General features: G+C 40.1%; 1 protein-coding gene across 4 annotated transcripts in view; it reads right to left on the reverse strand.

The window, feature by feature from the left end:
* Positions 1–15,865, reverse strand: part of RGL1 (ral guanine nucleotide dissociation stimulator like 1) — a 289,030-nt gene that overhangs the window by 115,267 nt on the left and 157,898 nt on the right. For 2 of the 4 annotated variants that reach the window (XM_031657730.1, XM_031657737.1), the window contains exon 3: positions 6,900–7,010. The exons of 1 other annotated variant lie outside the window; for it this stretch is intronic. In XM_031657730.1, coding sequence (XP_031513590.1) covers positions 6,900–7,010 — 111 coding nt within the window. Of the gene's footprint in view, positions 1–6,899; positions 7,011–8,029; positions 8,272–15,865 lie in introns of those variants that run through there. One more of the 4 variants, XM_031657731.1, reaches the window with a different exon arrangement.

Genomic DNA, 15,865 nt, shown 5'->3' on the forward strand with positions numbered 1-15,865 from the left:
TCAGGCATGCCTGGATCTGGTTTTTCTGCCGAGCCTTCTGTTAGGAACACAGGCATTTGCTAGTGTATATGGAGGAAGGCTGACTTGAAGTCCCCAGTACATTTCACCCGAAGTCCCCAGTACATTTCACCCAGTGAGAAGAGGACAACACTGACTCCAGAAAGCCTTTTGCTGACCTGCTCTTTGAAACCAGTGTGCCTGCCAGGAATCCTCGCCCTGCGCCCCGCCTACACTCATCCCCACCTACCTTGTCCACTCTGCTGCCACAGCTTCAGTCAAGTCCTCATCCCTTTCTTCACCTCATTACCACTAAAGAAAGCCTCCTCCTGGGTCCCCATGCTCCAGTCTGGCTCCCTTCCGATGTATCTCCACTGCAGCTGTCAGTCATTATTGTAAAATGCAAATCTGACCATGCTACTCTGCTTAAAACTCTTCAGTGACTATGCTAACATTAAAGATGAAGCAGATTCCATAGCTTAGCATTCCAGGTTCTCGGTGACATGACTCATGCCTTTCTCTCCAGCCCCCTTTCCTCCCCCTTTCCCACCAGGTTCCCTTATCTCTTCCCCAGGCTGAGCCTCACAGGGGAAGTCTCATTTCAGGCCTCCATGCCTTCCCACAGGCTGTGCTCTCTAGTTGGAATGCTGGCCCCCAGGGTCCCAGCCCTCATTTAACTCCTACTCATCCCTCACTTCTCCACTGAAGGGCCCTCTCCTCTGTGCAGCCTTCCTGGACTGCCCACCTGTCACTCACATTTGATTTAAATGCCCCCGATTCTGGGCTCCCCTAGCAATGGTTACACTGACCACAATATATTGTAATTAATTTAACTTTGTCTCCCTCACTTACTTGTAAGTTCCTCTAGAACAAGGAGTATTTTACTTTGTATTCTCAAGATTTAACATGGTGTCTGGCTTAAAGTAGGCTTTTGATGAATAAATGAATGGTATGGAAGGAGAGGTTAGCAGGCTCAAATGCAAATGACAGAATCATACAGAAATATGCAACAGCAGTGAGAGAGTTCACACTGGATGTGTTTACTAGCAAATGACCAATAAACTGCCAAAATCTCCAAAGAACTCCAAATGAACTCTATGTCTCAAGACAGTCACACCTGCTGGCAACCCAGACACAGAGCTGAGCTTCTCTGCTGGAATGAAGTAACATTTCTTATCTTCCCCCATTTAACTAAAACTTTTCTTGCTCTGTTCATAGAAATTAATTTTTTATGTAAAAAGTATATGATGGTATAAATTAGAATGTTTTACTATATAGTGTATTTTTGCATATCTTAACATAAAATATGTAAGATAGTCAAAAGATTATGATTATTTAGAAGGGGTAAGCTTAAAGAGACACATATGCCATGGGCAAAGGAAACTAAAAGGAGTGGGATTGGGCAGTGACAAACTCCAGCTAAGCTCTAAAGTGGAAAGGCACAGTATTTACCTTATTTCTCTCATTTTCTTTCTAAGAGTAAAACTCCAAGAGGCTTTTTCTTTGTAATTTCACAGAAATAAGAATAAAATATGTTCATAAAATTATTTTAACAGAATATACATTTTTAAGTATAAGGAATTAATGTGCCTCTTATATTTATCCCATTATGTATTTGCTGGGAGTTGACATGTATTTTGAACTCAGTTGGGTATTCCCTGGACTGGTAAATTGAAATGGATATTCTTGATTACATGTCACATATTCGTAACACAGATCCCAACAGATTCTGAAAGCACCAAAAGGATCCAGTGTAATATCTCAAGCAATTTAAATTTACTGTATTTTCTTGATTGATAGAGGCTACCCTATCACTGGATTAATAATTTTAAAAACATATTTCTAAAGTCAAAATTAAAAATACCAGTTGGTTCATTTACAGATAGCTGCTAAATTCTGAAATCTACTTTCTAAAGCCTAAATTAAACATTCCAATAGACACATATAATGCAATCCAAAAACCTGTTTTCCTAGATGAAAACAAGGATGACCAACTATAAACTAAAGACTCCTCTAGGGCTTATCTCCTTACAATTCTAAAATCCCACTCCTGCACTTTCCAACCACACATAATTGTGATGCTAGCCAATGCTTTTTAACTCATGCATTGCGTTTTTTTCCTCAACATTCAGCAGCAAGAAAAGTACAACTGGACCTCTTGGTTTTAAAAGACACTGGGGAATGTTCGTTAAAATGAATAATTGATAACTTTGTGCCCTGCTTTGTTACCGAATGCGTGTAAGACAGCTATAATCAATATCTAATTGATTTTTCTTGCTCCCATGCCCCTCTCTTCTTCTTTGTAAGTGAACATCTTCATGTAGACTTTGTTTTAAATGAGAACCAACTATGCATTCATACTTATAAAAACAATTAGTCCCCCAAAGAAGGATGAGGCATGATCTATTCATTCAACAAACATGTATTGAGTTTCTGCCAACTAGATGGCCATGGTTGCAAGCTTACAGTCTAACGGAAGATAACACACAAGTAAACAGGCAATTACAGCAGAGTGAGGTAAATGCACGACCGGGAGACGCAGAATGGACGCCTCATCCAGAGCTGGGGGATTAGAGAAGGTTCCCAGAAGTGAAATTAGCTGAAAATTCCAGGAACTGTATGCCATTTGAAGGCAACATGGATAGCAACAACGCAAAAAGGCCAGGTAGAGTCAATCCGAATAGAACATCCAAGTGAGAGTCAACTTCTCAATCCAGATGTGACACATGGTTATCTTACCACGGTACCCACGTAACCCACAATTGGTCACAATTTGCCCAAATGCCACGTTCTATAACCTAACGTTTCTAGTTTCTTTTATTTCTACATATATTCAACTTTCTCCATTCTATTTCACTCTCTTTACCAGTCTCCCAGTTATCTTGCATTTCAACTCGGTCCCACAAACATTTATCAAGAGCCTATGTGGGAACCGGTGTGACAAATACTGGATACAGGGCAGAAAGGCCCCAGTGCCCTCCCACAAGGACTGCACGATCACAGAAGCACAGGACTAAGAAGAGCGACGTGACTAACCACTGATCATTCCACTGCCCACAAATTCTGCAGAAGTGACCTAGCACTCACAATCCTGCTTGTAAAACAAATATCCTCACTTGGAACTTATCTTAGGCTGACATATTTTTTGGACCCTGAGTCTGTCACATTCTGAAGACAACAGCATGAACTCTTGACACCAAAGCCCTTCCCTAACAGTTGAATGCTTTTCCTCTGTCCCTTCGAGTATTCATCCTGAAATGGTACACTTCCTGTTTCCAGAGGATACTGATATTTTCTTAATTCATTTCTACATTATCACTGTCCATATACAACCACAACACTGGGACCAAAGACAAATAACAAGTTTTGACTCTTTGCTCTTCCAAAAATCACAAGATAAGTGAATGTCTGGGTGAAATTACTTCTTTTTTTAAGAGACAGAGTCTCACTCTGTCACCCAGGCTAGAGTGCAGTGGCACAATCATGGCTCGCTGCAGCCTTGACCACCCCGGCTGATGTGATCCTCCCACCTCAGCCTCCCAAGTAGCTGGGACTATAGGCACACACCACCACACTCAGCTAATTTTTTAATTTAATTTTCTTTTTTAGTAGAGACGGGGTCTTGCTATGTCACCCAGGCTGGTCTTGAGCTCCCGGCCTCAAGCAATTAGCCTGCCTTGGCCTCTCAAAGTGCTGGGATTATAAGAATGAACCACTGTGCTAGGCTCAGAATTGCTCTTTAATGTCTCTTCCAATCCTAAGATTTTTTAAATTTTGTGGCATAATTGAAGTCATTTTTCTTTGAGAATTATAGGTGGGTAAAATGATCCCAGCCTAAGATGTTATTGTAAAGGGAAAATAGGTCAGCATTTCAATATTTGGTTTTTCAAAGTTGCCAACATAATCTCACTGTCAATGGGCAAAGATGCAGCTGCATGTATAAGTAAACTGGGCCTGGGACATACTTGGTTGTAGTTTTCCAAACACAGGGTTTTACTTTAAAAGATCAACTGAACACAAAGTTTAACAGACAAAATAAAAAAGAATGACCTAAATGTTTTGGACTGTATAATACTTCAGGTCTGAGGATATGTAATTATTTTGCTCTCCTCCCCAAAATTGAATCTTAATTATGTTTTGAGATCTGAGTACTATAAAATACAAAAATTATATTCCATCTTTTAGGCATCTGGAATAAGCATTACAGACATGTAACAAAGCTATGCCTACCCTTATGTGCTACATAACCTCATACGTATCTTCATGTCTTCGATGCACCCTGCTTTAAACCTCCAAAATGGGGAGTTTATCAATGAGATACATAGCTTCACAACAAGTATCTCAATTTGCAGCTTAAGTTATCACTCTAGACATGAAGAAAAGAAAGTTACATCTCTCAAGTCTTGCAACATTAGGGAAAAGCACACCCAAAGCATCCTCAGTCTTTTGAGCCAATGTTCTTTCCTACTACTATGGAAACAGCCTCAAGGTCCCAGGAAATTCTTCATAACAAGGAGCTAACCATCTGGATTTGAATCTGGTGTTTACCACTTCATAGCTGTGTGACCCTGGCAAGCAATTTAACCTCTCTGGGCACTAGTTTCCTCATGTTAAAAAAGAGAGAGAGAGAGAGAGATCATCACAACACCACCTTCCTCAGAAGGTTGTCATACTGCAATAATTTCCTCACCTGACCCCATTCTCTAGTAACTCTGAAACTAGTCACTTTGAAGAATTTTGAAAGGGTACTGGAATACAGGAAAACAAACATGGGGAAGCCACTCAGTTCTAAAGAGAAAGGTTTTGTAATTGTTATGGCTCAGTGGGCTGAGTCACATTTAATTAAGTCTGGAATTTTCAAGGACAAAAACAGAACTTCCCAACAGGACACCTAAGACAAGAAAACATGTAGATTAGAGCTGCAGAGCCCCTAGGAACTTGCAATTAAGGAGTAGGCTGGTAGCAGCGAATCACACTTTATTGAAATGGGGGCGAGGGGAACAGATTCCTCCATCAGCTAAAGCCAATCTTTTCACATTATCCTCCTTCTCAATATTTCATATCTACGGTTGAATCCAGGGTGAATTAACTCTGAACTATGTATAAATTTGAGAACACTGGGAGAAGAGAGAGAGAAGAAAAGAAGTGAAGTCAAGTGAAGAGAACAGTCAGTGGGGATTGCTAAATAACTCTGAGCATCTAAATACATGACAGTTTGTAGATGTGGGGCATACAGAGTGAACCCCTCCATTTCCAGTGACTTACTCATAACTAATGTTGTATATGGCTAAAAGCTAAAACAGTCACCCAAGCAACATCACTCTCATTAGAAAGAGAGGAATAACCTGATACCAAAAAAATGCAATGACCCTTCTGAAGACAACTGGTTCAGAAGCTGTGAATCATTCTGAAACAGCTAGAGGCCAAACCACATGGACGCCACATTTAAATAAAATACATACACACAACCACCAAAAACAAAGTGATGACTTGTCAGAACTCTAGTTCTGCTTTCCCTATCAGGTCTGCTGGTGATGTACATAATTAATTTTAAAATCATATTCTGAGTAAGGTAGGTTCTTGGTAAGTAAAGACCTCTAGTTCTCACTGGAAGGTTCCTATCTTTCCAGACCACACCTGCAGATTTCATTAACAGTTTATGGCCCTCATGGGTGATACCTTGGCCCAAAGTACAGCAGCAGGAAAGGCCTAAGTTGAAGCAGCTGGGGAAGCCCAAAGCAACAAATGCCTGTGTCAGCAGACTCATGGCAGAGGAAGTGATTGCTGCCGACCATGGGCCATCATCCTGCCTTAAACTCCCTGGAGTTACAAGTCACACATTACCACTACTCTTAACACGAGGACCTGTGCAATTCTGTGTCCTGTCCTCCTTCACACTCCACCTTTGAATGCTGCTCAAAATATTCTGAATTTTCAGAGAATCCAAGCCACTAAAGATGGGATGCAAGTGCATAAATCTTCAACACTGTGAAGCCCATCGGCTAGAATAAGGCCAGCCAGGTGAAATCACACTCCATCCCCTCTATTCAGCCAACCATTCTTTTCTTTCTCTAGGCTTTTTGGGTCGCCTCTCACTGCCTGGTCTGAGAATTACTTCTCTTTCCAGATCAAGAATCCCTTCATTCTTCCACATGTTTGACACTTGCCCAAGTAGTGATCCTGTCACCGAGCTTTCCATTTCTCACATTCGCTTTATTTGGGATGTGTTGAAGGATCTACTAGGTGATATCTACAAACTTGCATGACCTCACCCAAAATTTTAGAATCTCAGTGGAAAAGAGTCCTGTTTACAGAAGCAGCATTTTCCCAAAGGCCCACCACTCTACACACAAAGTAGTAGGTACGAAGCATCCATTTGCCTTCTCCCAAGATATAGAAAAGAGATCACAATAGGAAATCTACCACGCCTCAAAGGATGCAGACTTGGAATGCTCTGTCTCCTGAGCAGTCTGGGTACCTCCTAGAGATATAGGAGCAAGGCAGACACTGACAACATCAACAGGGGGAGGGCAGAGAGAGACAAGGGTGCCTTCTGGGCAAAGCTGCTTATGGCTCTTGTCTAAGAGAGTGCTGCTCTCTGGGCCTGTATTGTGTGTGTCATCTTCTGCCACTCCACCCCCAATCTATTTGCCAAAGACCTCAAGATGTTTCTAAGAGGTTCTAAATTATTGAGAAGCCTAGGGAAGATGCTTTTGAAAACATTATATACAAAAAGAGACCTGTTCAGCTAGTGCAAACACTTGGTCATTAGCATTTTCCTTTTTAAAGTGAAAAGAGGAAGAAAAAAAAAAAAAAAGCCTGCCTCTGTTAAATAATAATGATATTCACAGAACAACAGACACTGAAATTCCAAAGTTCACCATCTCGCCAGCTTTACTCACCCCTAGCCATCTTGCTCCTTTATTGGCAGCCTGTTGAATCTGGACTCTTTTGAGGGTGACATGGTAAACAGCTCCTTCCTCTACCTCTTCACCCCAGTCCTGAATCGAGCTCTGCCAGGGACGGGATAAAGAGAAAGAAAAAGAGTATTTTTTCCTCTCTGCTAACCACAATCTATCCCAGCTGCCTTGCTGCTTACAACAGCACTCAGGGCACAAGATGGGCTGTTCAAAATAAATATTACAATCCGAGCAATACAAGACACATTTTGATAGAGGGAATGCTGAGATTTTCTTGGCTTGTAGCCCCTTCCTGTGGTATCAGGATCCCCGGACTTTTCCATTTAGTTATTTCTCCTAGACTTGCTCACATATCTTAAATAGTTTGAAGTCTTTCTTTTTCTTTATAAAGAAACTAGTTTAGTCCTGATTAACTTGTCTCCCTTAAGTGAAAGGAAAAATAATTCTTTGTAAAAAAAAAAAAAAAAAAGAAAGAAAAGAAAAGCAAAGAAAAGCAAAAGAAAAGAATAAGTTTGTACTCTTTAAAGTGTCATTGAAGAAACCAGATTTTAAACTCAGACACAAACAAGTGTTTAAAACGCCAAGAGTCCTCACTCCTTTGGAAGTGAAGTGGTTTGCTTGTCTTTTTCTCCACATTGTTTTGGAGCCCACAAAGTTAGCGGGGGTGGAAAGTTTATATTTCCGTAAAATAATCTGGCAAGTGCAGAAAAAGCAACACATCACCAGGCAGTTTCTACTAAAATCTGTGCAGCGACCCCCTGGATTTCCATGTCCCCAGCTAAACCTGAGGTTTGTGTTAAAGAGCCGCTGGGACGCAGAAGCGCTGCGCGGTTCACCCACACTAGCAGTTCTTTTTCCTTCAAAGTTCTCCCCTCCTGACATGCATCTGGCCCCAGACACACCACAGGCAATTGCTAAGAAAGTAGGTATGGTTGAAAGGGAGAAGACACGCAGAGAGAGAGGAATACAAAGTGGAGTGAGAGAGCTTTAGCTCACAAGTATAGAATCGGATTGCTCCGTTCACTCCGAGGGAGTCCAAAACACGCCCAGCGAAAGCGGGAGAAGATTCCCCACCAGAGAAGCCTCGGGAGAAGGCAGAGAGCTCTCGTTACCATTTTAGCTTGCCAAAGCAATTTCATTCTCAGTTTTCTCTCCGGTGCGCGAACGCTGCATGATGTGCCCTGCTCGGAAGCCAACGCAGTGTCTGCTGGGCTCAGCCCGCGGCGCCTCGCCCGGGTCCGGGTCCCGAGCGGCCGCCGCGCACAGACACGCGCCGCGCTGCCCCCGCCGCCGCCGGTGCGCGCGACTCGGGCCACAAAGGGAGCGCGGCGAGCGAGCGAGCGAGCAAGCGAGGAGCAGACTCCTCCCCACGCCACTCCGTGATGTAAGGCTTTCCTGTTTGTGCTTGTGAGCACACTCTCCCTTTCTTCAGTCCCATGGATAAAGTCAGCATGAAAGCGTTTCTCCAGCGCTGAAGGTGATTGGGAAACAACACTTTCAAGTTTATCAGGTTTTCCTGACGGTCGCCAGATGCCAAAATAGAATAGTGTGGGATGGAGGATTTGTGTGTCTTCTTCCTTCGCTAAAACAATGGAAGGAGAAAGTCCGAAAAACTTCCATTATCTGCCTATTATCTATTTTGATTTTACAATAATTAAGTCAGAATGACCCCAATGAGAGCCGCAATACTAGAAGCCAGGAAGTTTTTCATTAGGACAGAGGATAAGGTCAGAGGACACCTGGGTATTCCAAAACCGTGTCCAGGGGCTATGCCCTCTCCTGCATCAGCACACTGCCAACAGGAAATCGCGCTGGGCTTTTCACCACCCATTATGATAAGGCTCAATTACCGAGTAACTGGCCATTGTGGGTGGGAAGGGAACAAAACAGGGTAAGGTTTTGCTGGGACTGACGGTGTCCTAGAGGTTCTGTGAGTCTTTGTGAGTAGCCACTATGGGTTGAGTTGTTTGTACTGTAGGGACACAGTAAGATCATAGCCACAGGGAAAAGCTCTTCATCAGATGACTACCAGCAGGAGTTTTATCATAATGGAAAGATCTACTATAGGGATAAAAGATTATTACATTTTTTTAGATCCAGTTTTAACAAGTCAACAGGAAGAGATACCAGATAATGCAGTCAAACTTGACACCTGCCAGAATTCCATGCAAATTGCAAATACCTTTAGGGCTCATGTCTTTCATACTATTCACCCTAAATGAATTTAATCACCTTCAAATTAAAAAAAAAAAAAAAAAAGGTCTCCCACTAATTGCCATATTATGACATAAGCCCGGGTTTTGGTTAATAGTAAATATATCATGAGCTGAAAATTTAGAAAATCAAGTGTACCGATGTTCCCAGGAGAGCAGAATAAATGACAACAAGGGCACATTAAGGAAAAACAAAAGGATCTGTGGACACTTGAGAACATCTTCAAGTCATTCAGCCAGGTTATCCCCATACAACCAGAACCTAAGGGCACAGTGACTGTATAGAGATGAGATGCCCTTTTAGCAAGCTGAAGTGGTTGTTCTATAATGTAAAAAAACAAACAAAAAACACATAGACTAAATCCTTCTATGATGCTCAGGACACAATGTTGCTGGGAACCAGAGGAAAATCATGTGGAGGACCTACCTCCCTGCTTGTTAAGCCATCCTCAGGAACCCAGGCCCACCTCTAGAGGACCTATTAGGTGATCTTGGAGACCACAAAATGCAACTGAGGACAGTTAAACAACCTGTAAGATTAACTTTGCCACTACTTTAACCTGATTTTTGGCTACACATTTGGCAGTAACTGAAATGTTTTCATTTCAGGGATATTAAGCAGTTTCTTCAACTTCACTCTTCCAGGAAACCTTCCTGGACAGAGTGGCTTATATTTCACAAGGCCCCACTCAGGTTTCAGATCTCCTCACCTTTCTCTGTACTCCAACCTAGTGTGTAAAGGGAAAAGAACTAGCTTCAAGGCAAGTGAATACAGCTTCACATCCAGCCTTGCAGTGAGTGAACCTGAATGCTACTACCTGGGCCTTAATTTCCTTATCTGAAAAATGGGACAAACACCTAGCTGAAAGAGTTTGAAAGAGGATCAAATGAAATAATGCATGCAAATCATCAAGCCCATGGTAAGTGATCCAAAAAAGTTCCACTGCCTCCTTACTGCACTTACTGCCAAACCATATTGATCCAGACTCACTGAAAGGCGTGTTATGTATGCAACACTAGGAAATCTGAAATGATGTCTTCTCATGGAATTACTTTAAAATTTCAGAGAGGTTTTCCAAGAATAACTATTTGTATTTATACCTCACAATGTATGTAATTTTGTATAAATGCTGTTCTGCAAAAAAAAAAAAAAAAAAAAAAAAAAAAGAGGCAGACTTTATGCTAAATAGAACAATTGTGTGTTGCAGTTTACAAATTTTTTAATATTCATTTAAAAATATTTCATCAGTAAGCAGTTAAGTCCATATTACCTTATTACCTGTACCTTTGGGTTTAAGTACTCCTGGTCAATATGTGGGAAGACAAACCAGTAAGCCATTTATAACTCAGTTGGTGTTTATTTACTACAGTAGCCTTCCCGCAACCTAACAGAGTCCTGAGAGGATAGGTCAAGTTTAGTTAAAAGATCAGGAATGTTTTATAGTTTTTAGAGAGCAAGACTTGCATCTCTGGTTCAGTTTATTACAAGGTACTTTATTCTGATACTATTGTAAATGGAATTGCTTTGTAAATTTCATTTTTAGATTGTTGTTAGTATATAGAAACACATTAATTCTTTATTTTGCAATTGACTGAATTTGTTTATTAGTTTACAGGGTTTTTTTTTGCTGATACACCTAAATAGAAAGACATCCCGTGTTTATAGATTGAAAGACTTAATATGTTAAAATGTCCATATTACCCAAAACTTTCTGCATGTTCAATGCAATCCCTCCCAAAATCCCAAGTGTATTTTTAACAGAAATAACCAGAATAACCTTAAAATTCACATGGAACTACAAAGGATCCTGAATAATCAAAGCAATCTTGAAAAAGAAGATTAAAGCTGCAGATCTCATGCTTCCCTATTTGAAAACATATTACAAAGCTAGAGTAATCAAAAGTTTATGGTACTGGCATGAAGACAGACATACAGACCAATGGAACAGAACAGAAAGCCCAGAAATAAACCCAAGCATATGTGGTCAACTGATCTTCAATAAGGATGCCAAGAATATACAACAAGGAAAAGATAGTCTCTCCAACAAATGGTGCTGGGAAAACATTTGTACAAAGACTAGATCACATGCAAAAGAATGATATTGGACATTTATTTTACACCATACACAAAAATCAATTCAAAATGGATTGCAGACTTAAACATAAGACCTGAAACTATAAAACTCCTTAAAGAAAATTGCTATAGTTTGGTTTGTTTGACCCCTCATAATCTTATGTTGAAATCTGATCCCCAGTGTTGGAGGTAGGGCCTAATGGGAGGTGTCTAGATCATGGAGGCAAACCCCCATTAATGGCTCGGTGCCATCCTCAAGGTATTGTGTGAGTTCTCACTTTATTAGTTCCAGTGAGAGTTAATTGTTACAAGGAGTATGGCCCCCATCTCTCTCTTGCCTCCTCTCTCACCATGTGATCTCTGCACATGCTGGCTCACCTTCCTCTTCTGCCATGAACTAAAGCAGCTTGAGGCCCTCACCAGATGCAGATGTTGGCGCCATGCTTCTTATATACAGCTTACAGAATCATGAGCCAAATAAACTTCCTTTCTTTATAAATTACCTGCTCTCAGGTATTCCTTTATAGCAACACAAAGGACTTAGATAAAAATATAGGGAGAAAGCTTCATTATATTGGCCTTGGCAGTGATTTCTTGGATATCACACCAAAAGCACAGGCAAAAAAATTAAAATTAGAGAAGTGGAACTACATCAAACTAAAAAGCTTCTGTGCAGTAAATGAAACAATCAATAGAGTGAATAAATGACCTATGGAATGGGAGAAAATATTTGCAAATCATGTATCTAATAAGGGCTTAATACCCACAATATTTTAAGAGCTCTACAACTGAATAGAAAAAAAAAAAAAAAACAATTTTAAAACAGGCAAAACACCTGAATAGATATTTTTCCAAAGAAGACATACAAATGACCATCACATATATAAGAAAGTGCTCAACATCACTAATCATCAGGAAAATGCAAACCAAACCGTACTGAGATATAACTTCACACCCGTTAAGGTGGTCATTATTAAACACATACACACACACACACAAACAAGTGCTGGAGAGAATGGGGAGACATTGCAACCCTTGTGCACTGTTAGTAGGAGTGTAAAATGATGTAGCCACTATGGAAAACAGTATGGAGGTTCCTCAAAAAATTAAAGATAGAACTACCATATAGTCCAGCAATCTCAGTTCTAGGTATTTACCCAAAATAATTCAAGTTGAGATCTGAAAGCGATACTTGCACTTCCATGTTCATTGCAGCATTATTCACAATAGCCAAGATGTGGAAGCAGCCTAAATGTCCATCAACAGATGAATGGATAAAGAAAATGTGGTATTATTAAGTATTAAAAAGAAAGAAAATCCTGTCACATGCAGCAACATGGATGAACCTTGAGGACATTAATCTAAGTGAACTAAGCCACTTACAGAAGGACAAATACTACATGATCCCACTTATATGAGGTATCTAAAATAGCCAAACTCTTAGAAGCAGAAAGTAAAATGGTGATTGCCTGGGGCTGGAGAGAGGGGAAAATAGGGAATTCCTGTTCAGTGTGTACAGAGTTTCAGTTATGCAAGATGAATAAGTTCTAGAGATCTGTACATTGTACTTACAGTTAACAATAATGTACTGTACACCCAAAAATCTGTTAAGGGGGGGAGACCTATATTTAAGCATTAGTATGTTGCTAGGAATAGTTTTGTGTTGCCATATTTGGTGGGCACTGACAGTAACAACAGAAAAGTTCTAGCATATAAGAGGAAAGAGGTATGGAAGAGCACCAAACTGGGGAGGAAAAAGTTTTTCTTGCTTTACAGTTTTACCAGAGCCAATAAATAAAGAGCAAATGCAAGCAGCTGGTGTGTTGATTCTTTAAGAGAGTCTGTCTAGAAATGGAAGTATATAATATATATACCCCATTCACTTATTTATTTATGTAGTCATTGGTCTCTATGACACCACATTTTTCTACACTTTATTCTACCTCTCTGGCTGCAAGAAGAAGTAAAAAATACAAAAGTTATGACAGAATGTACTTATGTAGGATGATATGGATTGATATTTATGTATCTGGGTAAATGATGGGACATTTGGCATATGAGTTTAAATTCTAGCTCTAGATGACTTGCCAAGCAAGAGTCTGACCCTCACTTCTCACAGCCTTATTTTCCTCATTTGTCTCTTGTCATGCTTGTCATGAGGATTAAATGAGATATACTACATGAAGTATCTGATAGCGCTTGGAACATAGGAGGCATTGAATAAAAATGTCTCTCCTCTCTCTACTCTCACACCATTTCCCTTTAATGTAATTTTGTATCTGTTTACTGCTTTTGGTTTGTAACCTGAGTGTTCTTTATACTTTTGCCTGGGTAAGATATTATATTGCATAACAGAAAAGTAAGGACAGTGAAAGTATAATGGACACTGTACTTCGAAATAAGTATGTAATAAAAACTTGTCTTAAAAACCATATATCTGATAAGCGGTTAATATCCAAAATATATAAAGAACACATACAACTCAATAGCAAACTAACCAACCTGATTTTAAAAATGGGACAGGGGACTTGAACAGACAATTTTCCAAAGAAGACTGACAAATGGCCAACAGGTATATGAAAAGATGCTTACTATCAGTAATCATCAGGAAAATGCAACAAAACCAGAATGAGATATCACCTCATACCTGTGGGGATGGCCACTATCAAAAAACAAATGATAAGTGTTGGTGAGGATGCAGACAAAAGGGAACCTTGATATGCTGTTGTTGGGAAAGTAAATTGGTACAGCCACTATGGAAAACAGTATGGTGATTCCTTAAAAATTAAAAATAGAACTACCATATGATCCAGCAATTCTAGTTCTGGGTATTTATCCAAAAGAATTTAAATCAGTATCTCATAGAGATACCTGTACTCCCATATTAATTGCAGCATTATTCACAATAGTCAAAATATTGCAGATACAATTATTATTCAGCCTTAAAAAAGGATGAATAATAGCCAAGCGCGGTGGCTCACACCTGTAATCCCAGCACTTTGGGAGGCCGAGGTGGGCGGATCATGAGGTCAGCAGATGGAGACCATCCTGGCTAACACGGTGAAACCCCGCCTCTACTAAAAATACAAAAAATTAGCCAGGCGTAGTGGCAGGTGCCTGTAATCACAGCTACTTGGGAGGCTGAGGCAGGAGAATGGTGAACCCGGGAGGCGGAGCTTGCAGTGAGCCGAGATTGTGCCACTTCACTCCAGCCTGGGTGACAGAGCAAGAGTTTGTCAAAAAAAAAAAAAAAAGGGAAATCCTGCCATCTGTGGCTACATAAATGGACCTGGAAGACATACTAAGTGAAATACACCAAACACAGAAAGACAAATACTGTATGGTCTCACATGTGGAATCTAAAATAGTCAAGCTCATAGAAGCAGAGTAGCATGGTGATTGGCAGGCTGAGGGGTGAGAGAAATGTGGTGGTGATGGTCAAAGGGTGCCAAGTTTCAATTATACAAGATGAAAACCTTCTAGGGATCTACTACAGGGTCTATAACACAGTGCCTAATAGCTACCAATACTATATTATATACTCAAAATTTTCCAAGAGGGTAGATCTTATGTTAAGTGTTCTTCACATACACACACAAATAGTAAGAATATGATACTAATAATAATAAAGGAGGAAGGAGGAAGCTTTGGGAGGTGATGATATGTCTGTGGCTTTGATGGTGGTGATGGTTTCATGGGAGTATACTTACCCCCAAACTCATCAAGTTGTATACATGAAATATGTACAGCATTCTACATCTCAGTCATACCTCAATAAAGTTGTTTTTTTAAAAAGACTTGCCTTGAAGATGGCAATATCAACATAAAATGGTAAGAAATGACAAGGCCTTGGCTTTGTCATCCTCAAACTCAAGGCTGCACTGTAATGTCCTATGCCCAGTCAAAAGTTTAGAAGAAAGCGGTCCTGAGAGGGCAATAATAATAATAATAACCATGCAAAGAAAAATAAATAAGTGAGAGGGCAGGATTTCCATTCCACACCTTAGTACTACTGAGCACAAATTGCCTCTATTTACCTATAACCACTACCTAAGCAGACTAATGTGAAACTTCTCCCACTCACTGGTAGTGGACTTTTGAACAAAACTGATAATTGTCCTTTTGCAACATTTTACTCATAAACTATAATAAAGATTATAGATCCATTAAAACTTTTGGAGGAGGACATAAGCAAATAAATCTGGTACTTCTTGATTCCTTCCTCCAACAATATGAAAGCATTGTCAAAACACAAGGTTTTTAGTTCTTCCAATGTCCCTATGAAATGCTTCTCCCTAGGTTTGCAGGCTGTGTTCCTTACCAATCAACTCTCCATCTTCAGTTTTCCTCTATCAGTTGGGCATTCTGCTATGGTTGTTCCTAGCTATGATAACTGTGGTTTCACCTGCTTTTTGCTTGAAGTTTCAACCTTCCTTTGCAAAGGGTAAAGAGCCAGTCATGCTTGGTTAAAGATGATCAGGCCTCTGAAAACTCCTTAACCAGTAAGCAGTTGCTTCCATTTTCTGAAGGACCAAGTTGATTTTATTAGTTATCACAGAAATACTGTAAGGTATGAGTTAAAAATTCTCAATGCTCTGTTATTACATTTTTACATTTAGGCAAGCAAATTACAAGTCCACTTTAGACAGACCTTTTACAAC

The sequence above is a fragment of the Papio anubis genome, chromosome 1 (genome assembly GCF_008728515.1).
Source record: "Papio anubis isolate 15944 chromosome 1, Panubis1.0, whole genome shotgun sequence".
Taxonomy (NCBI): domain Eukaryota; kingdom Metazoa; phylum Chordata; class Mammalia; order Primates; family Cercopithecidae; genus Papio; species Papio anubis.